Genomic DNA, 26,651 nt, shown 5'->3' on the forward strand with positions numbered 1-26,651 from the left:
GGAGAGCTACCGTCCTGTAGGTTCACACCAACCTTGTTCCTGGAGAGCTACTGTCCTGTAGGTTCACACCAACCCTGTTCCTGGAGATCTACCGTCCTGTAGGTTCACACCAACCCTGTTCCTGGAGAGCTACCGTCCTGTAGGTTCACACCAACCCTGTTCCTGGAGAGCTACCGTCCTGTAGGTTCACACCAACCTTGTTCCTGGAGAGCTACCGTCCTGTAGGTTCACACCAACCTTGTTCCTGGAGAGCTACCGTCCTGTAGGTTCACACCAACCTTGTTCCTGGAGAGCTACCGTCCTGTAGGTTCACACCAACCTTGTTCCTGGAGAGCTACTGTCCTGTAGGTTCACACCAACCCTGTTCCTGGAGATCTACCGTCCTGTAGGTTCACACCAACCCTGTTCCTGGAGATCTACCGTCCTGTAGGTTCACACCAACCTTGTTCCTGGAGAGCTACTGTCCTGTAGGTTGTGAACCTATAGGATGGTAGATCTCCAGGACCAGGGTTGGCGAGCCTTGCCCTAAAGGGATATCACACACACAGTGCAGAGGAATCTTCTCATTACTAAAACTCGTATATATAACTTATTTACAGAGAAAGCCAGCTCCTCGTCTGTGTAGAGTATATTTGGATGCTGTGAGTCAGTATGATTATTATTGGGATCAATTCTGTGTGTGGGATCTAATCTGTGTTTGTTTGAGTGTGTATAGACAACCCAGCAGAGAGCAATGTTCTGTGTTTGTGGCATGACTTCCCCTTCCTTACTATTCTGCTGTAGATCTTTGGAAAATATTGCACTTGTCCAAGACCAACAGCCGTTCTGAAAGCACTGGAGCCACTGATCTTGAATAGAATGTTCCATGAATCTTCTTGCTGTCATCCTGCTGTCAATCATCATGTAAGGGGCATGTCCTTGAGCCTACAGACACTCCTCCTCTTTTACGTACAGGATCTCATGGGCTGAACTAGGGACCTTATAGACAGACAGAGACAAGACAGTCAAAAAAACAAGTGTGTGTAACGGTGACTAACCCCATTCCGTACAAATCTGCGGAGGAAAGTTGAAAAAACAGACCCCTCTGACGCTGTACGTTAAATTGTGACCGTGTCATGACGTGAAGCACAGCGAGCACAATGCAACTCATTCTGTGTCGTACAGCCTCTCTCCACCATGGGTAGCACTTCTCTCTCAGATTAAAAACAAGAAAAGGGACAGGGACAAGGTACGGCGGATATCTAGTCATTTTTTGCTTCATCACTTGCAAGCCATCATGACTCTCACTGTTTACTTCTGAAAATAACTTTGAAGGCGCCCTAAAAACCAGATTCAAATTCGACACAAACCTTCAAATAGGTATGTAATGACACGTTATATAATCTCTTTATAGTGTTTTATTTACATTTTTGAGGTCATACGTTGGACAGATCAGGTGAAATAAGCCGTTTCCCCACACTACACATCTGTCCTTTTCACTATCACGGAAGAGGATTCGCTTCCCCACACTACACATCTGTCCTTTTCACTATCACGGAAGAGGATTCGCTTCCCCACATAACATCTGTCCTTTTCACTATCACGGAAGAGGATTTGTTTCCCCACACTACACATCTGTCCTTTTCACTATCACGGAAGAGGATTCGCTTCCCCACATAACATCTGTCCTTTTCACTATCACGGAAGAGGATTCGCTTCCCCACACTACACATCTGTCCTTTTCACTATCACGGAAGAGGATTTGTTTCCCCACACTACACATCTGTCCTTTTCACTATCACGGAAGAGGATTCGCTTCCCCACACTACACATCTGTCCTTTTCACTATCACGGAAGAGGATTCGCTTCCCCACACTACACATCTGTCCTTTTCACTATCACGGAAGAGGATTCGCTTCCCCACATGACATCTGTCCTTTTCACTATCACGGAAGAGGATTTGTTTCCCCACACTACACATCTGTCCTTTTCACTATCACGGAAGAGGATTCGCTTCCCCACACTACACATCTGTCCTTTTCACTATCACGGAAGAGGATTCGCTTCCCCACATAACATCTGTCCTTTTCACTATCACGGAAGAGGATTTGTTTCCCCACACCAGACATCTGTCCTTTTCACTATCACGGAAGAGGATTCGCTTCCCCACACTACACATCTGTCCTTTTCACTATCACGGAAGAGGATTCGCTTCCCCACACTACACATCTGTCCTTTTCACTATCACGGAAGAGGATTCGCTTCCCCACACTACACATCTGTCCTTTTCACTATCACGGAAGAGGATTCGCTTCCCCACATAACATCTGTCCTTTTCACTATCACGGAAGAGGATTTGTTTCCCCACACTACACATCTGTCCTTTTCACTATCACGGAAGAGGATTCGCTTCCCCACACTACACATATGTCCTTTTCACTATCACGGAAGAGGATTCGCTTCCCCACACTACACATCTGTCCTTTTCACTATCACGGAAGAGGATTCGCTTCCCCACACTACACATCTGTCCTTTTCACTATCACGGAAGAGGATTCGCTTCCCCACATGACATCTGTCCTTTTCACTATCACGGAAGAGGATTTGTTTCCCCACACCAGACATCTGTCCTTTTCACTATCACGGAAGAGGATTCGCTTCCCCACACTACACATCTGTCCTTTTCACTATCACGGAAGAGGATTCGCTTCCCCACACTACACATCTGTCCTTTTCACTATCACGGAAGAGGATTCGCTTCCCCACACTACACATCTGTCCTTTTCACTATCACGGAAGAGGATTCGCTTCCCCACATAACATCTGTCCTTTTCACTATCACGGAAGAGGATTTGTTTCCCCACACTACACATCTGTCCTTTTCACTATCACGGAAGAGGATTCGCTTCCCCACACTACACATCTGTCCTTTTCACTATCACGGAAGAGGATTCGCTTCCCCACACTACACATCTGTCCTTTTCACTATCACGGAAGAGGATTCGCTTCCCCACACTACACATCTGTCCTTTTCACTATCACGGAATAGGATTCGCTTCCCCACATGACATCTGTCCTTTTCACTATCACGGAAGAGGATTTGTTTCCCCACACTACACATCTGTCCTTTTCACTATCACGGAAGAGGATTCGCTTCCCCACACTACACATCTGTCCTTTTCACTATCACGGAAGAGGATTCGCTTCCCCACACTACACATCTGTCCTTTTCACTATCACGGAAGAGGATTCGCTTCCCCACATGACATCTGTCCTTTTCACTATCACGGAAGAGGATTCGCTTCCCCACACTACACATCTGTCCTTTTCACTATCACGGAAGAGGATTCGCTTCCCCACATAACATCTGTCCTTTTCACTATCACGGAAGAGGATTTGTTTCCCCACACCAGACATCTGTCCTTTTCACTATCACGGAAGAGGATTCGCTTCCCCACACTACACATCTGTCCTTTTCACTATCACGGAAGAGGATTCGCTTCCCCACACTACACATCTGTCCTTTTCACTATCACGGAAGAGGATTCGCTTCCCCACATGACATCTGTCCTTTTCACTATCACGGAAGAGGATTTGTTTCCCACACTACACATCTGTCCTTTTCACTATCACGGAAGAGGATTCGCTTCCCCACACTACACATCTGTCCTTTTCACTATCACGGAAGAGGATTCGCTTCCCCACATAACATCTGTCCTTTTCACTATCACGGAAGAGGATTTGTTTCCCCACACCAGACATCTGTCCTTTTCACTATCACGGAAGAGGATTCGCTTCCCCACACTACACATCTGTCCTTTTCACTATCACGGAAGAGGATTCGCTTCCCCACACTACACATCTGTCCTTTTCACTATCACGGAAGAGGATTCGCTTCCCCACACTACACATCTGTCCTTTTCACTATCACGGAAGAGGATTCGCTTCCCCACATAACATCTGTCCTTTTCACTATCACGGAAGAGGATTTGTTTCCCCACACTACACATCTGTCCTTTTCACTATCACGGAAGAGGATTCGCTTCCCCACACTACACATATGTCCTTTTCACTATCACGGAAGAGGATTCGCTTCCCCACACTACACATCTGTCCTTTTCACTATCACGGAAGAGGATTCGCTTCCCCACACTACACATCTGTCCTTTTCACTATCACGGAAGAGGATTCGCTTCCCCACATGACATCTGTCCTTTTCACTATCACGGAAGAGGATTTGTTTCCCCACACCAGACATCTGTCCTTTTCACTATCACGGAAGAGGATTCGCTTCCCCACACTACACATCTGTCCTTTTCACTATCACGGAAGAGGATTCGCTTCCCCACACTACACATCTGTCCTTTTCACTATCACGGAAGAGGATTCGCTTCCCCACATAACATCTGTCCTTTTCACTATCACGGAAGAGGATTTGTTTCCCCACACTACACATCTGTCCTTTTCACTATCACGGAAGAGGATTCGCTTCCCCACACTACACATCTGTCCTTTTCACTATCACGGAAGAGGATTCGCTTCCCCACACTACACATCTGTCCTTTTCACTATCACGGAAGAGGATTCGCTTCCCCACACTACACATCTGTCCTTTTCACTATCACGGAATAGGATTCGCTTCCCCACATGACATCTGTCCTTTTCACTATCACGGAAGAGGATTTGTTTCCCCACACTACACATCTGTCCTTTTCACTATCACGGAAGAGGATTCGCTTCCCCACACTACACATCTGTCCTTTTCACTATCACGGAAGAGGATTCGCTTCCCCACACTACACATCTGTCCTTTTCACTATCACGGAAGAGGATTCGCTTCCCCACATGACATCTGTCCTTTTCACTATCACGGAAGAGGATTTGTTTCCCCACACTACACATCTGTCCTTTTCACTATCACGGAAGAGGATTCGCTTCCCCACACTACACATCTGTCCTTTTCACTATCACGGAAGAGGATTCGCTTCCCCACACTACACATCTGTCCTTTTCACTATCACGGAAGAGGATTCGCTTCCCCACATAACATCTGTCCTTTTCACTATCACGGAAGAGGATTTGTTTCCCCACACCAGACATCTGTCCTTTTCACTATCACGGAAGAGGATTCGCTTCCCCACACTACACATCAGTCCTTTTCACTATCACGGAAGAGGATTCGCTTCCCCACACTACACATCTGTCCTTTTCACTATCACGGAAGAGGATTCGCTTCCCCACACTACACATCTGTCCTTTTCACTATCACGGAAGAGGATTCGCTTCCCCACATGACATCTGTCCTTTTCACTATCACGGAAGAGGATTTGTTTCCCCACACTACACATCTGTCCTTTTCACTATCACGGAAGAGGATTCGCTTCCCCACACTACATCTGTCCTTTTCACTATCACGGAAGAGGATTCACTTCCCCACACTACACATCTGTCCTTTTCACTATCACGGAAGAGGATTCGCTTCCCCACATAACATCTGTCCTTTTCACTATCACGGAAGAGGATTTGTTTCCCCACACTACACATCTGTCCTTTTCACTATCACGGAAGAGGATTCGCTTCCCCACACTACACATCTGTCCTTTTCACTATCACGGAAGAGGATTCGCTTCCCCACATAACATCTGTCCTTTTCACTATCACGGAAGAGGATTTGTTTCCCCACACCAGACATCTGTCCTTTTCACTATCACGGAAGAGGATTCGCTTCCCCACACTACACATCTGTCCTTTTCACTATCACGGAAGAGGATTCGCTTCCCCACACTACACATCTGTCCTTTTCACTATCACGGAAGAGGATTCGCTTCCCCACACTACACATCTGTCCTTTTCACTATCACGGAAGAGGATTCGCTTCCCCACATAACATCTGTCCTTTTCACTATCACGGAAGAGGATTTGTTTCCCCACACTACACATCTGTCCTTTTCACTATCACGGAAGAGGATTCGCTTCCCCACACTACACATCTGTCCTTTTCACTATCACGGAAGAGGATTCGCTTCCCCACACTACACATCTGTCCTTTTCACTATCACGGAAGAGGATTCGCTTCCCCACATAACATCTGTCCTTTTCACTATCACGGAAGAGGATTCGCTTCCCCACACTACACATCTGTCCTTTTCACTATCACGGAAGAGGATTTGTTTCCCCACACTACACATCTGTCCTTTTCACTATCACGGAAGAGGATTCGCTTCCCCACACTACACATCTGTCCTTTTCACTATCACGGAAGAGGATTCGCTTCCCCACACTACACATCTGTCCTTTTCACTATCACGGAAGAGGATTCGCTTCCCCACATGACATCTGTCCTTTTCACTATCACGGAAGAGGATTTGTTTCCCCACACTACACATCTGTCCTTTTCACCATCACGGAAGAGGATTCGCTTCCCCACACTACACATCTGTCCTTTTCACTATCACGGAAGAGGATTCGCTTCCCCACATAACATCTGTCCTTTTCACTATCACGGAAGAGGATTTGTTTCCCCACACCAGACATCTGTCCTTTTCACTATCACGGAAGAGGATTCGCTTCCCCACACTACACATCTGTCCTTTTCACTATCACGGAAGAGGATTCGCTTCCCCACACTACACATCTGTCCTTTTCACTATCACGGAAGAGGATTCGCTTCCCCACACTACACATCTGTCCTTTTCACTATCACGGAAGAGGATTCGCTTCCCCACATAACATCTGTCCTTTTCACTATCACGGAAGAGGATTTGTTTCCCCACACTACACATCTGTCCTTTTCACTATCACGGAAGAGGATTCGCTTCCCCACACTACACATATGTCCTTTTCACTATCACGGAAGAGGATTCGCTTCCCCACACTACACATCTGTCCTTTTCACTATCACGGAAGAGGATTCGCTTCCCCACACTACACATCTGTCCTTTTCACTATCACGGAAGAGGATTCGCTTCCCCACATGACATCTGTCCTTTTCACTATCACGGAAGAGGATTTGTTTCCCCACACCAGACATCTGTCCTTTTCACTATCACGGAAGAGGATTCGCTTCCCCACACTACACATCTGTCCTTTTCACTATCACGGAAGAGGATTCGCTTCCCCACACTACACATCTGTCCTTTTCACTATCACGGAAGAGGATTCGCTTCCCCACACTACACATCTGTCCTTTTCACTATCACGGAAGAGGATTCGCTTCCCCACATAACATCTGTCCTTTTCACTATCACGGAAGAGGATTTGTTTCCCCACACTACCTATCTGTCCTTTTCACTATCACGGAAGAGGATTCGCTTCCCCACACTACACATCTGTCCTTTTCACTATCACGGAAGAGGATTCGCTTCCCCACACTACACATCTGTCCTTTTCACTATCACGGAAGAGGATTCGCTTCCCCACACTACACATCTGTCCTTTTCACTATCACGGAATAGGATTCGCTTCCCCACATGACATCTGTCCTTTTCACTATCACGGAAGAGGATTTGTTTCCCCACACTACACATCTGTCCTTTTCACTATCACGGAAGAGGATTCGCTTCCCCACACTACACATCTGTCCTTTTCACTATCACGGAAGAGGATTCGCTTCCCCACACTACACATCTGTCCTTTTCACTATCACGGAAGAGGATTCGCTTCCCCACATGACATCTGTCCTTTTCACTATCACGGAAGAGGATTTGTTTCCCCACACTACACATCTGTCCTTTTCACTATCACGGAAGAGGATTCGCTTCCCCACACTACACATCTGTCCTTTTCACTATCACGGAAGAGGATTCGCTTCCCCACATAACATCTGTCCTTTTCACTATCACGGAAGAGGATTTGTTTCCCCACACCAGACATCTGTCCTTTTCACTATCACGGAAGAGGATTCGCTTCCCCACACTACACATCTGTCCTTTTCACTATCACGGAAGAGGATTCGCTTCCCCACACTACACATCTGTCCTTTTCACTATCACGGAAGAGGATTCGCTTCCCCACACTACACATCTGTCCTTTTCACTATCACGGAAGAGGATTCGCTTCCCCACATGACATCTGTCCTTTTCACTATCACGGAAGAGGATTTGTTTCCCCACACTACACATCTGTCCTTTTCACTATCACGGAAGAGGATTCGCTTCCCCACACTACACATCTGTCCTTTTCACTATCACGGAAGAGGATTCACTTCCCCACACTACACATCTGTCCTTTTCACTATCACGGAAGAGGATTCGCTTCCCCACATAACATCTGTCCTTTTCACTATCACGGAAGAGGATTTGTTTCCCCACACTACACGTCTGTCCTTTTCACTATCACGGAAGAGGATTCGCTTCCCCACTACACATCTGTCCTTTTCACTATCACGGAAGAGGATTCGCTTCCCCACATAACATCTGTCCTTTTCACTATCACGGAAGAGGATTTGTTTCCCCACACCAGACATCTGTCCTTTTCACTATCACGGAAGAGGATTCGCTTCCCCACACTACACATCTGTCCTTTTCACTATCACGGAAGAGGATTCGCTTCCCCACACTACACATCTGTCCTTTTCACTATCACGGAAGAGGATTCGCTTCCCCACACTACACATCTGTCCTTTTCACTATCACGGAAGAGGATTCGCTTCCCCACATAACATCTGTCCTTTTCACTATCACGGAAGAGGATTTGTTTCCCCACACTACACATCTGTCCTTTTCACTATCACGGAAGAGGATTCGCTTCCCCACACTACACATCTGTCCTTTTCACTATCACGGAAGAGGATTCGCTTCCCCACACTACACATCTGTCCTTTTCACTATCACGGAAGAGGATTCGCTTCCCCACATAACATCTGTCCTTTTCACTATCACGGAAGAGGATTCGCTTCCCCACATGACATCTGTCCTTTTCACTATCACGGAAGAGGATTTGTTTCCCCACACTACACATCTGTCCTTTTCACTATCACGGAAGAGGATTCGCTTCCCCACACTACACATCTGTCCTTTTCACTATCACGGAAGAGGATTCGCTTCCCCACATAACATCTGTCCTTTTCACTATCACGGAAGAGGATTTGTTTCCCCACACCAGACATCTGTCCTTTTCACTATCACGGAAGAGGATTCGCTTCCCCACACTACACATCTGTCCTTTTCACTATCACGGAAGAGGATTCGCTTCCCCACACTACACATCTGTCCTTTTCACTATCACGGAAGAGGATTCACTTCCCCACACTACACATCTGTCCTTTTCACTATCACGGAAGAGGATTCGCTTCCCCACATGACATCTGTCCTTTTCACTATCACGGAAGAGGATTTGTTTCCCCACACTACACATCTGTCCTTTTCACTATCACGGAAGAGGATTCGCTTCCCCACACTACACATCTGTCCTTTTCACTATCACGGAAGAGGATTCGCTTCCCCACACTACACATCTGTCCTTTTCACTATCACGGAAGAGGATTCGCTTCCCCACATAACATCTGTCCTTTTCACTATCACGGAAGAGGATTTGTTTCCCCACACTACACATCTGTCCTTTTCACTATCACGGAAGAGGATTCGCTTCCCACACTACACATCTGTCCTTTTCACTATCACGGAAGAGGATTCGCTTCCCCACATGACATCTGTCCTTTTCACTATCACGGAAGAGGATTTGTTTCCCCACACTACACATCTGTCCTTTTCACTATCACGGAAGAGGATTCGCTTCCCCACACTACACATCTGTCCTTTTCACTATCACGGAAGAGGATTCGCTTCCCCACATAACATCTGTCCTTTTCACTATCACGGAAGAGGATTTGTTTCCCCACACCAGACATCTGTCCTTTTCACTATCACGGAAGAGGATTCGCTTCCCCACACTACACATCTGTCCTTTTCACTATCACGGAAGAGGATTCGCTTCCCCACACTACACATCTGTCCTTTTCACTATCACGGAAGAGGATTCGCTTCCCCACACTACACATCTGTCCTTTTCACTATCACGGAAGAGGATTCGCTTCCCCACATGACATCTGTCCTTTTCACTATCACGGAAGAGGATTTGTTTCCCCACACTACACATCTGTCCTTTTCACTATCACGGAAGAGGATTCGCTTCCCCACACTACACATCTGTCCTTTTCACTATCACGGAAGAGGATTCGCTTCCCCACACTACACATCTGTCCTTTTCACTATCACGGAAGAGGATTCGCTTCCCCACATGACATCTGTCCTTTTCACTATCACGGAAGAGGATTTGTTTCCCCACACTACACATCTGTCCTTTTCACTATCACGGAAGAGGATTCGCTTCCCCACACTACACATCTGTCCTTTTCACTATCACGGAAGAGGATTCGCTTCCCCACATGACATCTGTCCTTTTCACTATCACGGAAGAGGATTTGTTTCCCCACACTACACATCTGTCCTTTTCACTATCACGGAAGAGGATTCGCTTCCCCACACTACACATCTGTCCTTTTCACTATCACGGAAGAGGATTCACTTCCCCACACTACACATCTGTCCTTTTCACTATCACGGAAGAGGATTCGCTTCCCCACATAACATCTGTCCTTTTCACTATCACGGAAGAGGATTTGTTTCCCCACACTACACATCTGTCCTTTTCACTATCACGGAAGAGGATTCGCTTCCCCACACTACACATCTGTCCTTTTCACTATCACGGAAGAGGATTCGCTTCCCCACATAACATCTGTCCTTTTCACTATCACGGAAGAGGATTTGTTTCCCCACACCAGACATCTGTCCTTTTCACTATCACGGAAGAGGATTCGCTTCCCCACACTACACATCTGTCCTTTTCACTATCACGGAAGAGGATTCGCTTCCCCACACTACACATCTGTCCTTTTCACTATCACGGAAGAGGATTCGCTTCCCCACACTACACATCTGTCCTTTTCACTATCACGGAAGAGGATTCGCTTCCCCACATAACATCTGTCCTTTTCACTATCACGGAAGAGGATTTGTTTCCCCACACTACACATCTGTCCTTTTCACTATCACGGAAGAGGATTTGCTTCCCCACACTACACATCTGTCCTTTTCACTATCACGGAAGAGGATTCGCTTCCCCACACTACACATCTGTCCTTTTCACTATCACGGAAGAGGATTCGCTTCCCCACATAACATCTGTCCTTTTCACTATCACGGAAGAGGATTTGCTTCCCCACATGACATCTGTCCTTTTCACTATCACGGAAGAGGATTTGTTTCCCCACACTACACATCTGTCCTTTTCACTATCACGGAAGAGGATTCGCTTCCCCACACTACACATCTGTCCTTTTCACTATCACGGAAGAGGATTCGCTTCCCCACACTACACATCTGTCCTTTTCACTATCACGGAAGAGGATTCGCTTCCCCACATAACATCTGTCCTTTTCACTATCACGGAAGAGGATTTGTTTCCCCACACTACACATCTGTCCTTTTCACTATCACGGAAGAGGATTCGCTTCCCCACACTACACATCTGTCCTTTTCACTATCACGGAAGAGGATTCGCTTCCCCACACAACATCTGTCCTTTTCACTATCACGGAAGAGGATTTGTTTCCCCACACTACACATCTGTCCTTTTCACTATCACGGAAGAGGATTCGCTTCCCCACACTACACATCTGTCCTTTTCACTATCACGGAAGAGGATTCGCTTCCCACACTACACATCTGTCCTTTTCACTATCACGGAAGAGGATTCGCTTCCCCACACTACACATCTGTCCTTTTCACTATCACGGAAGAGGATTTGTTTCCCCACATAACATCTGTCCTTTTCACTATCACGGAAGAGGATTTGTTTCCCCACACTCACATCTGTCCTTTTCACTATCACGGAAGAGGATTCGCTTCCCCACACTACACATCTGTCCTTTTCACTATCACGGAAGAGGATTCGCTTCCCCACACTACACATCTGTCCTTTTCACTATCACGGAAGAGGATTCGCTTCCCCACACTACACATCTGTCCTTTTCACTATCACGGAAGAGGATTCGCTTCCCCACATGACATCTGTCCTTTTCACTATCACGGAAGAGGATTTGTTTCCCCACACTACACATCTGTCCTTTTCACTATCACGGAAGAGGATTCGCTTCCCCACACTACACATCTGTCCTTTTCACTATCACGGAAGAGGATTCGCTTCCCCACACTAACATCTGTCCTTTTCACTATCACGGAAGAGGATTTGTTTCCCCACACTACACATCTGTCCTTTTCACTATCACGGAAGAGGATTCGCTTCCCCACACACACATCTGTCCTTTTCACTATCACATCTGTCCTTTTTTTCACTATCACGGAAGAGGATTCGCTTCCCCACACTACACATCTGTCCTTTTCACTATCACGGAAGAGGATTCGCTTCCCCACACTACACATCTGTCCTTTTCACTATCACGGAAGAGGATTTGTTTCCCCACACTACACATCTGTCCTTTTCACTATCACGGAAGAGGATTCCCCCCACACTACACATCTGTCCTTTTCACTATCACGGAAGAGGATTCGCTTCCCCACACTACACATCTGTCCTTTTCACTATCACGGAAGAGGATTCGCTTCCCCACACTACACATCTGTCCTTTTCACTATCACGGAAGAGGATTTGATTCCCTCTGTCCCCACACTACACATCTGTCCTTTTCACTATCACGGAAGAGGATTCGCTTCCCCACATGACATCTGTCCTTTTCACTATCACGGAAGAGGATTTGTTTCCCCACACTACACATCTGTCCTTTTCACTATCACGGAAGAGGATTCGCTTCCCCACACTACACATCTGTCCTTTTCACTATCACGGAAGAGGATTCGCTTCCCCACATAACATCTGTCCTTTTCACTATCACGGAAGAGGATTTGTTTCCCCACACTACACATCTGTCCTTTTCACTATCACGGAAGAGGATTCGCTTCCCCACACTACACATCTGTCCTTTTCACTATCACGGAAGAGGATTCGCTTCCCCACACTACACATCTGTCCTTTTCACTATCACGGAAGAGGATTCGCTTCCCCACATGACATCTGTCCTTTTCACTATCACGGAAGAGGATTTGTTTCCCCACACTACACATCTGTCCTTTTCACTATCACGGAAGAGGATTCGCTTCCCCACACTACACATCTGTCCTTTTCACTATCACGGAAGAGGATTCGCTTCCCCACACTACACATCTGTCCTTTTCACTATCACGGAAGAGGATTCGCTTCCCCACACATGACATCTGTCCTTTTCACTATCACGGAAGAGGATTTGTTTCCCCACACTACACATCTGTCCTTTTCACTATCACGGAAGAGGATTCGCTTCCCCACACTACACATCTGTCCTTTTCACTATCACGGAAGAGGATTCGCTTCCCCACATGACATCTGTCCTTTTCACTATCACGGAAGAGGATTTGTTTCCCCACACTACACATCTGTCCTTTTCACTATCATGGAAGAGGATTCGCTTCCCCACACTACACATCTGTCCTTTTCACTATCACGGAAGAGGATTCGCTTCCCCACACTACACATCTGTCCTTTTCACTATCACGGAAGAGGATTCGCTTCCCCACACTACACATCTGTCCTTTTCACTATCACGGAAGAGGATTCGCTTCCCCACATGACATCTGTCCTTTTCACTATCACGGAAGAGGATTTGTTTCCCCACACTACACATCTGTCCTTTTCACTATCACGGAAGAGGATTCGCTTCCCCACACTACACATCTGTCCTTTTCACTATCACGGAAGAGGATTCGCTTCCCCACATGACATCTGTCCTTTTCACTATCACGGAAGAGGATTTGTTTCCCCACACTACACATCTGTCCTTTTCACTATCACGGAAGAGGATTTGTTTCCCCACACTACACATCTGTCCTTTTCACTATCACGGAAGAGGATTCGCTTCCCCACACTACACATCTGTCCTTTTCACTATCACGGAAGAGGATTCGCTTCCCCACACTACACATCTGTCCTTTTCACTATCACGGAAGAGGATTCGCTTCCCCACATGACATCTGTCCTTTTCACTATCACGGAAGAGGATTTGTTTCCCCACACTACACATCTGTCCTTTTCACTATCACGGAAGAGGATTCGCTTCCCCACACTACACATCTGTCCTTTTCACTATCACGGAAGAGGATTCGCTTCCCCACACTACACATCTGTCCTTTTCACTATCACGGAAGAGGATTCGCTTCCCCACACTACACATCTGTCCTTTTCACTATCACGGAAGAGGATTCGCTTCCCCACACTACACATCTGTCCTTTTCACTATCACGGAAGAGGATTCGCTTCCCCACACTACACATCTGTCCTTTTCACTATCACGGAAGAGGATTCGCTTCCCCACATGACATCTGTCCTTTTCACTATCACGGAAGAGGATTTGTTTCCCCACACTACACATCTGTCCTTTTCACTATCACGGAAGAGGATTCGCTTCCCCACACTACACATCTGTCCTTTTCACTATCACGGAAGAGGATTCGCTTCCCCACATAACATCTGTCCTTTTCACTATCACGGAAGAGGATTTGTTTCCCCACACCAGACATCTGTCCTTTTCACTATCACGGAAGAGGATTCGCTTCCCCACACTACACATCTGTCCTTTTCACTATCACGGAAGAGGATTCGCTTCCCCACACTACACATCTGTCCTTTTCACTATCACGGAAGAGGATTCGCTTCCCCACACTACACATCTGTCCTTTTCACTATCACGGAAGAGGATTCGCTTCCCCACATGACATCTGTCCTTTTCACTATCACGGAAGAGGATTTGTTTCCCCACACTACACATCTGTCCTTTTCACTATCACGGAAGAGGATTCGCTTCCCCACACTACACATCTGTCCTTTTCACTATCACGGAAGAGGATTCGCTTCCCCACACTACACATCTGTCCTTTTCACTATCACGGAAGAGGATTCGCTTCCCCACATGACATCTGTCCTTTTCACTATCACGGAAGAGGATTTGTTTCCCCACACTACACATCTGTCCTTTTCACTATCACGGAAGAGGATTCGCTTCCCCACACTACACATCTGTCCTTTTCACTATCACGGAAGAGGATTCGCTTCCCACACTACACATCTGTCCTTTTCACTATCACGGAAGAGGATTCGCTTCCCCACATGACATCTGTCCTTTTCACTATCACGGAAGAGGATTTGTTTCCCCACACTACACATCTGTCCTTTTCACTATCACGGAAGAGGATTCGCTTCCCCACACTACACATCTGTCCTTTTCACTATCACGGAAGAGGATTCGCTTCCCCACATAACATCTGTCCTTTTCACTATCACGGAAGAGGATTTGTTTCCCCACACTAGACATCTGTCCTTTTCACTATCACGGAAGAGGATTCGCTTCCCCACACTACACATCTGTCCTTTTCACTATCACGGAAGAGGATTCGCTTCCCCACACTACACATCTGTCCTTTTCACTATCACGGAAGAGGATTCGCTTCCCCACACTACACATCTGTCCTTTTCACTATCACGGAAGAGGATTCGCTTCCCCACATAACATCTGTCCTTTTCACTATCACGGAAGAGGATTTGTTTCCCCACACTACACATCTGTCCTTTTCACTATCACGGAAGAGGATTCGCTTCCCCACACTACACATCTGTCCTTTTCACTATCACGGAAGAGGATTCGCTTCCCCACACTACACATCTGTCCTTTTCACTATCACGGAAGAGGATTCGCTTCCCCACACTACACATCTGTCCTTTTCACTATCACGGAAGAGGATTCGCTTCCCCACATGACATCTGTCCTTTTCACTATCACGGAAGAGGATTTGTTTCCCCACACTAGACATCTGTCCTTTTCACTATCACGGAAGAGGATTCGCTTCCCCACACTACACATCTGTCCTTTTCACTATCACGGAAGAGGATTCGCTTCCCCACACTACACATCTGTCCTTTTCACTATCACGGAAGAGGATTCGCTTCCCCACACTACACATCTGTCCTTTTCACTATCACGGAAGAGGATTCGCTTCCCCACATAACATCTGTCCTTTTCACTATCACGGAAGAGGATTTGTTTCCCCACACTACACATCTGTCCTTTTCACTATCACGGAAGAGGATTCGCTTCCCCACACTACACATCTGTCCTTTTCACTATCACGGAAGAGGATTCGCTTCCCCACACTACACATCTGTCCTTTTCACTATCACGGAAGAGGATTCGCTTCCCCACACTACACATCTGTCCTTTTCACTATCACGGAAGAGGATTCGCTTCCCCACATGACATCTGTCCTTTTCACTATCACGGAAGAGGATTTGTTTCCCCACACTACACATCTGTCCTTTTCACTATCACGGAAGAGGATTCGCTTCCCCACACTACACATCTGTCCTTTTCACTATCACGGAAGAGGATTCGCTTCCCCACACTACACATCTGTCCTTTTCACTATCACGGAAGAGGATTCGCTTCCCCACATGACATCTGTCCTTTTCACTATCACGGAAGAGGATTTGTTTCCCCACACTACACATCTGTCCTTTTCACTATCACGGAAGAGGATTCGCTTCCCCACACTACACATCTGTCCTTTTCACTATCACGGAAGAGGATTCGCTTCCCCACACTACACATCTGTCCTTTTCACTATCACGGAAGAGGATTCGCTTCCCCACACTACACATCTGTCCTTTTCACTATCACGGAAGAGGATTCGCTTCCCCACACTACACATCTGTCCTTTTCACTATCACGGAAGAGGATTCGCTTCCCCACACTACACATCTGTCCTTTTCACTATCACGGAAGAGGATTCGCTTCCCCACATGACATCTGTCCTTTTCACTATCACGGAAGAGGATTTGTTTCCCCACACTACACATCTGTCCTTTTCACTATCACGGAAGAGGATTCGCTTCCCCACACTACACATCTGTCCTTTTCACTATCACGGAAGAGGATTCGCTTCCCCACATAACATCTGTCCTTTTCACTATCACGGAAGAGGATTTGTTTCCCCACACCAGACATCTGTCCTTTTCACTATCACGGAAGAGGATTCGCTTCCCCACACTACACATCTGTCCTTTTCACTATCACGGAAGAGGATTCGCTTCCCCACACTACACATCTGTCCTTTTCACTATCACGGAAGAGGATTCGCTTCCCCACACTACACATCTGTCCTTTTCACTATCACGGAAGAGGATTCGCTTCCCCACATGACATCTGTCCTTTTCACTATCACGGAAGAGGATTTGTTTCCCCACACTACACATCTGTCCTTTTCACTATCACGGAAGAGGATTCGCTTCCCCACACTACACATCTGTCCTTTTCACTATCACGGAAGAGGATTCGCTTCCCCACACTACACATCTGTCCTTTTCACTATCACGGAAGAGGATTCGCTTCCCCACATGACATCTGTCCTTTTCACTATCACGGAAGAGGATTTGTTTCCCCACACTACACATCTGTCCTTTTCACTATCACGGAAGAGGATTCGCTTCCCCACACTACACATCTGTCCTTTTCACTATCACGGAAGAGGATTCGCTTCCCCACACTACACATCTGTCCTTTTCACTATCACGGAAGAGGATTCGCTTCCCCACATGACATCTGTCCTTTTCACTATCACGGAAGAGGATTTGTTTCCCCACACTACACATCTGTCCTTTTCACTATCACGGAAGAGGATTCGCTTCCCCACACTACACATCTGTCCTTTTCACTATCACGGAAGAGGATTCGCTTCCCCACATAACATCTGTCCTTTTCACTATCACGGAAGAGGATTTGTTTCCCCACACCAGACATCTGTCCTTTTCACTATCACGGAAGAGGATTCGCTTCCCCACACTACACATCTGTCCTTTTCACTATCACGGAAGAGGATTCGCTTCCCCACACTACACATCTGTCCTTTTCACTATCACGGAAGAGGATTCGCTTCCCCACACTACACATCTGTCCTTTTCACTATCACGGAAGAGGATTCGCTTCCCCACACATAACATCTGTCCTTTTCACTATCACGGAAGAGGATTTGTTTCCCCACACTACACATCTGTCCTTTTCACTATCACGGAAGAGGATTCGCTTCCCCACACTACACATCTGTCCTTTTCACTATCACGGAAGAGGATTCGCTTCCCCACACTACACATCTGTCCTTTTCACTATCACGGAAGAGGATTCGCTTCCCCACACTACACATCTGTCCTTTTCACTATCACGGAAGAGGATTCGCTTCCCCACATGACATCTGTCCTTTTCACTATCACGGAAGAGGATTTGTTTCCCCACACTACACATCTGTCCTTTTCACTATCACGGAAGAGGATTCGCTTCCCCACACTACACATCTGTCCTTTTCACTATCACGGAAGAGGATTCGCTTCCCCACACTACACATCTGTCCTTTTCACTATCACGGAAGAGGATTCGCTTCCCCACACTACACATCTGTCCTTTTCACTATCACGGAAGAGGATTCGCTTCCCCACATAACATCTGTCCTTTTCACTATCACGGAAGAGGATTTGTTTCCCCACACTACACATCTGTCCTTTTCACTATCACGGAAGAGGATTCGCTTCCCCACACTACACATCTGTCCTTTTCACTATCACGGAAGAGGATTCGCTTCCCCACACTACACATCTGTCCTTTTCACTATCACGGAAGAGGATTCGCTTCCCCACACTACACATCTGTCCTTTTCACTATCACGGAAGAGGATTCGCTTCCCCACATGACATCTGTCCTTTTCACTATCACGGAAGAGGATTTGTTTCCCCACACTACACATCTGTCCTTTTCACTATCACGGAAGAGGATTCGCTTCCCCACACTACACATCTGTCCTTTTCACTATCACGGAAGAGGATTCGCTTCCCCACACTACACATCTGTCCTTTTCACTATCACGGAAGAGGATTCGCTTCCCCACATGACATCTGTCCTTTTCACTATCACGGAAGAGGATTTGTTTCCCCACACTACACATCTGTCCTTTTCACTATCACGGAAGAGGATTCGCTTCCCCACATGACATCTGTCCTTTTCACTATCACGGAAGATGATTTGTTTCCCCACACTACACATCTGTCCTTTTCACTATCACGGAAGAGGATTCACTTCCCCACACTACACATCTGTCCTTTTCACTATCACGGAAGAGGATTCGCTTCCCCACACTACACATCTGTCCTTTTCACTATCACGGAAGAGGATTCGCTTCCCCACACTACACATCTGTCCTTTTCACTATCACGGAAGAGGATTCGCTTCCCCACACTACACATCTGTCCTTTTCACTATCACGGAAGAGGATTCGCTTCCCCACACTACACATCTGTCCTTTTCACTATCACGGAAGAGGATTCGCTTCCCCACATGACATCTGTCCTTTTCACTATCACGGAAGAGGATTTGTTTCCCCACACTACACATCTGTCCTTTTCACTATCACGGAAGAGGATTCGCTTCCCCACACTACACATCTGTCCTTTTCACTATCACGGAAGAGGATTCGCTTCCCCACACATCTGTCCTAACATCTGTCCTTTTCACTATCACGGAAGAGGATTTGTTTCCCCACACCAGACATCTGTCCTTTTCACTATCACGGAAGAGGATTCGCTTCCCCACACTACACATCTGTCCTTTTCACTATCACGGAAGAGGATTCGCTTCCCCACACTACACATCTGTCCTTTTCACTATCACGGAAGAGGATTCGCTTCCCCACACTACACATCTGTCCTTTTCACTATCACGGAAGAGGATTCGCTTCCCCACATGACATCTGTCCTTTTCACTATCACGGAAGAGGATTTGTTTCCCCACACTACACATCTGTCCTTTTCACTATCACGGAAGAGGATTCGCTTCCCCACACTACACATCTGTCCTTTTCACTATCACGGAAGAGGATTCGCTTCCCCACACTACACATCTGTCCTTTTCACTATCACGGAAGAGGATTCGCTTCCCCACATGACATCTGTCCTTTTCACTATCACGGAAGAGGATTTGTTTCCCCACACTACACATCTGTCCTTTTCACTATCACGGAAGAGGATTCGCTTCCCCACACTACACATCTGTCCTTTTCACTATCACGGAAGAGGATTCGCTTCCCCACACTACACATCTGTCCTTTTCACTATCACGGAAGAGGATTCGCTTCCCCACATGACATCTGTCCTTTTCACTATCACGGAAGAGGATTTGTTTCCCCACACTACACATCTGTCCTTTTCACTATCACGGAAGAGGATTCGCTTCCCCACACTACACATCTGTCCTTTTCACTATCACGGAAGAGGATTCGCTTCCCCACATAACATCTGTCCTTTTCACTATCACGGAAGAGGATTTGTTTCCCCACACCAGACATCTGTCCTTTTCACTATCACGGAAGAGGATTCGCTTCCCCACACTACACATCTGTCCTTTTCACTATCACGGAAGAGGATTCGCTTCCCCACACTACACATCTGTCCTTTTCACTATCACGGAAGAGGATTCGCTTCCCCACACTACACATCTGTCCTTTTCACTATCACGGAAGAGGATTCGCTTCCCCACATAACATCTGTCCTTTTCACTATCACGGAAGAGGATTTGTTTCCCCACACTACACATCTGTCCTTTTCACTATCACGGAAGAGGATTCGCTTCCCCACACTACACATCTGTCCTTTTCACTATCACGGAAGAGGATTCGCTTCCCCACACTACACATCTGTCCTTTTCACTATCACGGAAGAGGATTCGCTTCCCCACACTACACATCTGTCCTTTTCACTATCACGGAAGAGGATTCGCTTCCCCACATGACATCTGTCCTTTTCACTATCACGGAAGAGGATTTGTTTCCCCACAGACATCTGTCCTTTTCACTATCACGGAAGAGGATTCGCTTCCCCACACTACACATCTGTCCTTTTCACTATCACGGAAGAGGATTCGCTTCCCCACACTACACATCTGTCCTTTTCACTATCACGGAAGAGGATTCGCTTCCCCACACTACACATCTGTCCTTTTCACTATCACGGAAGAGGATTCGCTTCCCCACATAACATCTGTCCTTTTCACTATCACGGAAGAGGATTTGTTTCCCCACACTACACATCTGTCCTTTTCACTATCACGGAAGAGGATTCGCTTCCCCACACTACACATCTGTCCTTTTCACTATCACGGAAGAGGATTCGCTTCCCCACACTACACATCTGTCCTTTTCACTATCACGGAAGAGGATTCGCTTCCCCACACTACACATCTGTCCTTTTCACTATCACGGAAGAGGATTCGCTTCCCCACATGACATCTGTCCTTTTCACTATCACGGAAGAGGATTTGTTTCCCCACACTACACATCTGTCCTTTTCACTATCACGGAAGAGGATTCGCTTCCCCACACTACACATCTGTCCTTTTCACTATCACGGAAGAGGATTCGCTTCCCCACACTACACATCTGTCCTTTTCACTATCACGGAAGAGGATTCGCTTCCCCACATGACATCTGTCCTTTTCACTATCACGGAAGAGGATTTGTTTCCCCACACTACACATCTGTCCTTTTCACTATCACGGAAGAGGATTCGCTTCCCCACACTACACATCTGTCCTTTTCACTATCACGGAAGAGGATTCGCTTCCCCACATAACATCTGTCCTTTTCACTATCACGGAAGAGGATTTGTTTCCCCACACTAGACATCTGTCCTTTTCACTATCACGGAAGAGGATTCGCTTCCCCACACTACACATCTGTCCTTTTCACTATCACGGAAGAGGATTCGCTTCCCCACACTACACATCTGTCCTTTTCACTATCACGGAAGAGGATTCGCTTCCCCACACTACACATCTGTCCTTTTCACTATCACGGAAGAGGATTCGCTTCCCCACATGACATCTGTCCTTTTCACTATCACGGAAGAGGATTTGTTTCCCCACACTACACATCTGTCCTTTTCACTATCACGGAAGAGGATTCGCTTCCCCACACTACACATCTGTCCTTTTCACTATCACGGAAGAGGATTCGCTTCCCCACACTACACATCTGTCCTTTTCACTATCACGGAAGAGGATTCGCTTCCCCACATAACATCTGTCCTTTTCACTATCACGGAAGAGGATTTGTTTCCCCACACTACACATCTGTCCTTTTCACTATCACGGAAGAGGATTCGCTTCCCCACACTACACATCTGTCCTTTTCACTATCACGGAAGAGGATTCGCTTCCCCACACTAACATCTGTCCTTTTCACTATCACGGAAGAGGATTTGTTTCCCCACACTAGACATCTGTCCTTTTCACTATCACGGAAGAGGATTCGCTTCCCCACACTACACATCTGTCCTTTTCACTATCACGGAAGAGGATTTGCTTCCCCACACTACACATCTGTCCTTTTCACTATCACGGAAGAGGATTCGCTTCCCCACACTACACATCTGTCCTTTTCACTATCACGGAAGAGGATTCGCTTCCCCACATAACATCTGTCCTTTTCACTATCACGGAAGAGGATTTGTTTCCCCACACTACACATCTGTCCTTTTCACTATCACGGAAGAGGATTCGCTTCCCCACACTACACATCTGTCCTTTTCACTATCACGGAAGAGGATTCGCTTCCCCACACTACACATCTGTCCTTTTCACTATCACGGAAGAGGATTCGCTTCCCCACACTACACATCTGTCCTTTTCACTATCACGGAAGAGGATTCGCTTCCCCACATGACATCTGTCCTTTTCACTATCACGGAAGAGGATTTGTTTCCCCACACTACACATCTGTCCTTTTCACTATCACGGAAGAGGATTCGCTTCCCCACACTACACATCTGTCCTTTTCACTATCACGGAAGAGGATTCGCTTCCCCACATAACATCTGTCCTTTTCACTATCACGGAAGAGGATTTGTTTCCCCACACTACACATCTGTCCTTTTCACTATCACGGAAGAGGATTCGCTTCCCCACACTACACATCTGTCCTTTTCACTATCACGGAAGAGGATTCGCTTCCCCACTACACATCTGTCCTTTTCACTATCACGGAAGAGGATTCGCTTCCCCACACTACACATCTGTCCTTTTCACTATCACGGAAGAGGATTCGCTTCCCCACATGACATCTGTCCTTTTCACTATCACGGAAGAGGATTTGTTTCCCCACACTACACATCTGTCCTTTTCACTATCACGGAAGAGGATTCGCTTCCCCACACTACACATCTGTCCTTTTCACTATCACGGAAGAGGATTCGCTTCCCCACACTACACATCTGTCCTTTTCACTATCACGGAAGAGGATTCGCTTCCCCACATGACATCTGTCCTTTTCACTATCACGGAAGAGGATTTGTTTCCCCACACTACACATCTGTCCTTTTCACTATCACGGAAGAGGATTCGCTTCCCCACACTACACATCTGTCCTTTTCACTATCACGGAAGAGGATTCGCTTCCCCACATGACATCTGTCCTTTTCACTATCACGGAAGAGGATTTGTTTCCCCCACACTACACATCTGTCCTTTTCACTATCACGGAAGAGGATTCGCTTCCCCACACTACACATCTGTCCTTTTCACTATCACGGAAGAGGATTCGCTTCCCCACACTACACATCTGTCCTTTTCACTATCACGGAAGAGGATTCGCTTCCCCACATAACATCTGTCCTTTTCACTATCACGGAAGAGGATTTGTTTCCCCACACTACACATCTGTCCTTTTCACTATCACGGAAGAGGATTCGCTTCCCCACACTACACATCTGTCCTTTTCACTATCACGGAAGAGGATTCGCTTCCCCACATAACATCTGTCCTTTTCACTATCACGGAAGAGGATTTGTTTCCCCACACTAGACATCTGTCCTTTTCACTATCACGGAAGAGGATTCGCTTCCCCACACTACACATCTGTCCTTTTCACTATCACGGAAGAGGATTCGCTTCCCCACACTACACATCTGTCCTTTTCACTATCACGGAAGAGGATTCGCTTCCCCACACTACACATCTGTCCTTTTCACTATCACGGAAGAGGATTCGCTTCCCCACATAACATCTGTCCTTTTCACTATCACGGAAGAGGATTTGTTTCCCCACACTACACATCTGTCCTTTTCACTATCACGGAAGAGGATTCGCTTCCCCACACTACACATCTGTCCTTTTCACTATCACGGAAGAGGATTCGCTTCCCCACACTACACATCTGTCCTTTTCACTATCACGGAAGAGGATTCGCTTCCCCACACTAACATCTGTCCTTTTCACTATCACGGAAGAGGATTCGCTTCCCCACATGACATCTGTCCTTTTCACTATCACGGAAGAGGATTTGTTTCCCCACACTACACATCTGTCCTTTTCACTATCACGGAAGAGGATTCGCTTCCCCACACTACACATCTGTCCTTTTCACTATCACGGAAGAGGATTCGCTTCCCCACACTACACATCTGTCCTTTTCACTATCACGGAAGAGGATTCGCTTCCCCACATGACATCTGTCCTTTTCACTATCACGGAAGAGGATTTGTTTCCCCACACTACACATCTGTCCTTTTCACTATCACGGAAGAGGATTCGCTTCCCCACACTACACATCTGTCCTTTTCACTATCACGGAAGAGGATTCGCTTCCCCACATAACATCTGTCCTTTTCACTATCACGGAAGAGGATTTGTTTCCCCACACTACACATCTGTCCTTTTCACTATCACGGAAGAGGATTCGCTTCCCCACACTACACATCTGTCCTTTTCACTATCACGGAAGAGGATTTGCTTCCCCACACTACACATCTGTCCTTTTCACTATCACGGAAGAGGATTCGCTTCCCCACACTACACATCTGTCCTTTTCACTATCACGGAAGAGGATTCGCTTCCCCACATAACATCTGTCCTTTTCACTATCACGGAAGAGGATTTGTTTCCCCACACTACACATCTGTCCTTTTCACTATCACGGAAGAGGATTCGCTTCCCCACACTACACATCTGTCCTTTTCACTATCACGGAAGAGGATTCGCTTCCCCACACTACACATCTGTCCTTTTCACTATCACGGAAGAGGATTCGCTTCCCCACACTACACATCTGTCCTTTTCACTATCACGGAAGAGGATTCGCTTCCCCACATAACATCTGTCCTTTTCACTATCACGGAAGAGGATTTGTTTCCCCACACTACACATCTGTCCTTTTCACTATCACGGAAGAGGATTCGCTTCCCCACACTACACATCTGTCCTTTTCACTATCACGGAAGAGGATTCGCTTCCCCACACTACACATCTGTCCTTTTCACTATCACGGAAGAGGATTCGCTTCCCCACACTAACATCTGTCCTTTTCACTATCACGGAAGAGGATTCGCTTCCCCACATGACATCTGTCCTTTTCACTATCACGGAAGAGGATTTGTTTCCCCACACTACACATCTGTCCTTTTCACTATCACGGAAGAGGATTCGCTTCCCCACACTACACATCTGTCCTTTTCACTATCACGGAAGAGGATTCACTTCCCCACACTACACATCTGTCCTTTTCACTATCACGGAAGAGGATTCGCTTCCCCACATAACATCTGTCCTTTTCACTATCACGGAAGAGGATTTGTTTCCCCACACTACACATCTGTCCTTTTCACTATCACGGAAGAGGATTCGCTTCCCCACACTACACATCTGTCCTTTTCACTATCACGGAAGAGGATTCGCTTCCCCACATAACATCTGTCCTTTTCACTATCACGGAAGAGGATTTGTTTCCCCACACCAGACATCTGTCCTTTTCACTATCACGGAAGAGGATTCGCTTCCCCACACTACACATCTGTCCTTTTCACTATCACGGAAGAGGATTCGCTTCCCCACACTACACATCTGTCCTTTTCACTATCACGGAAGAGGATTCGCTTCCCCACACTACACATCTGTCCTTTTCACTATCACGGAAGAGGATTCGCTTCCCCACATAACATCTGTCCTTTTCACTATCACGGAAGAGGATTTGTTTCCCCACACTACACATCTGTCCTTTTCACTATCACGGAAGAGGATTCGCTTCCCCACACTACACATCTGTCCTTTTCACTATCACGGAAGAGGATTCGCTTCCCCACACTACACATCTGTCCTTTTCACTATCACGGAAGAGGATTCGCTTCCCCACACTAACATCTGTCCTTTTCACTATCACGGAAGAGGATTCGCTTCCCCACATGACATCTGTCCTTTTCACTATCACGGAAGAGGATTTGTTTCCCCACACTACACATCTGTCCTTTTCACTATCACGGAAGAGGATTCGCTTCCCCACACTACACATCTGTCCTTTTCACTATCACGGAAGAGGATTCGCTTCCCCACATAACATCTGTCCTTTTCACTATCACGGAAGAGGATTTGTTTCCCCACACCAGACATCTGTCCTTTTCACTATCACGGAAGAGGATTCGCTTCCCCACACTACACATCTGTCCTTTTCACTATCACGGAAGAGGATTCGCTTCCCCACACTACACAT

General features: G+C 46.8%; 1 protein-coding gene across 1 annotated transcript in view; it reads right to left on the reverse strand.

Annotated features, from left to right (window-relative positions):
* Window positions 1-394: 394 nt before the first annotated feature.
* Window positions 395-26,651, reverse strand: part of LOC112218246 (kelch domain-containing protein 8A-like) — a 59,794-nt gene continuing 33,537 nt past the window's right edge. Inside the window, exon 8 of the mRNA XM_042296403.1 lies at window positions 395-978. Within this exon, the coding sequence (XP_042152337.1) occupies window positions 925-978 (54 nt within the window). The 3' untranslated portion in view covers window positions 395-924. The remainder of the gene's footprint in view (window positions 979-26,651) is intronic.

Source organism: Oncorhynchus tshawytscha, linkage group LG02, assembly GCF_018296145.1.
Source record: "Oncorhynchus tshawytscha isolate Ot180627B linkage group LG02, Otsh_v2.0, whole genome shotgun sequence".
Lineage (NCBI taxonomy): Eukaryota > Metazoa > Chordata > Actinopteri > Salmoniformes > Salmonidae > Oncorhynchus > Oncorhynchus tshawytscha.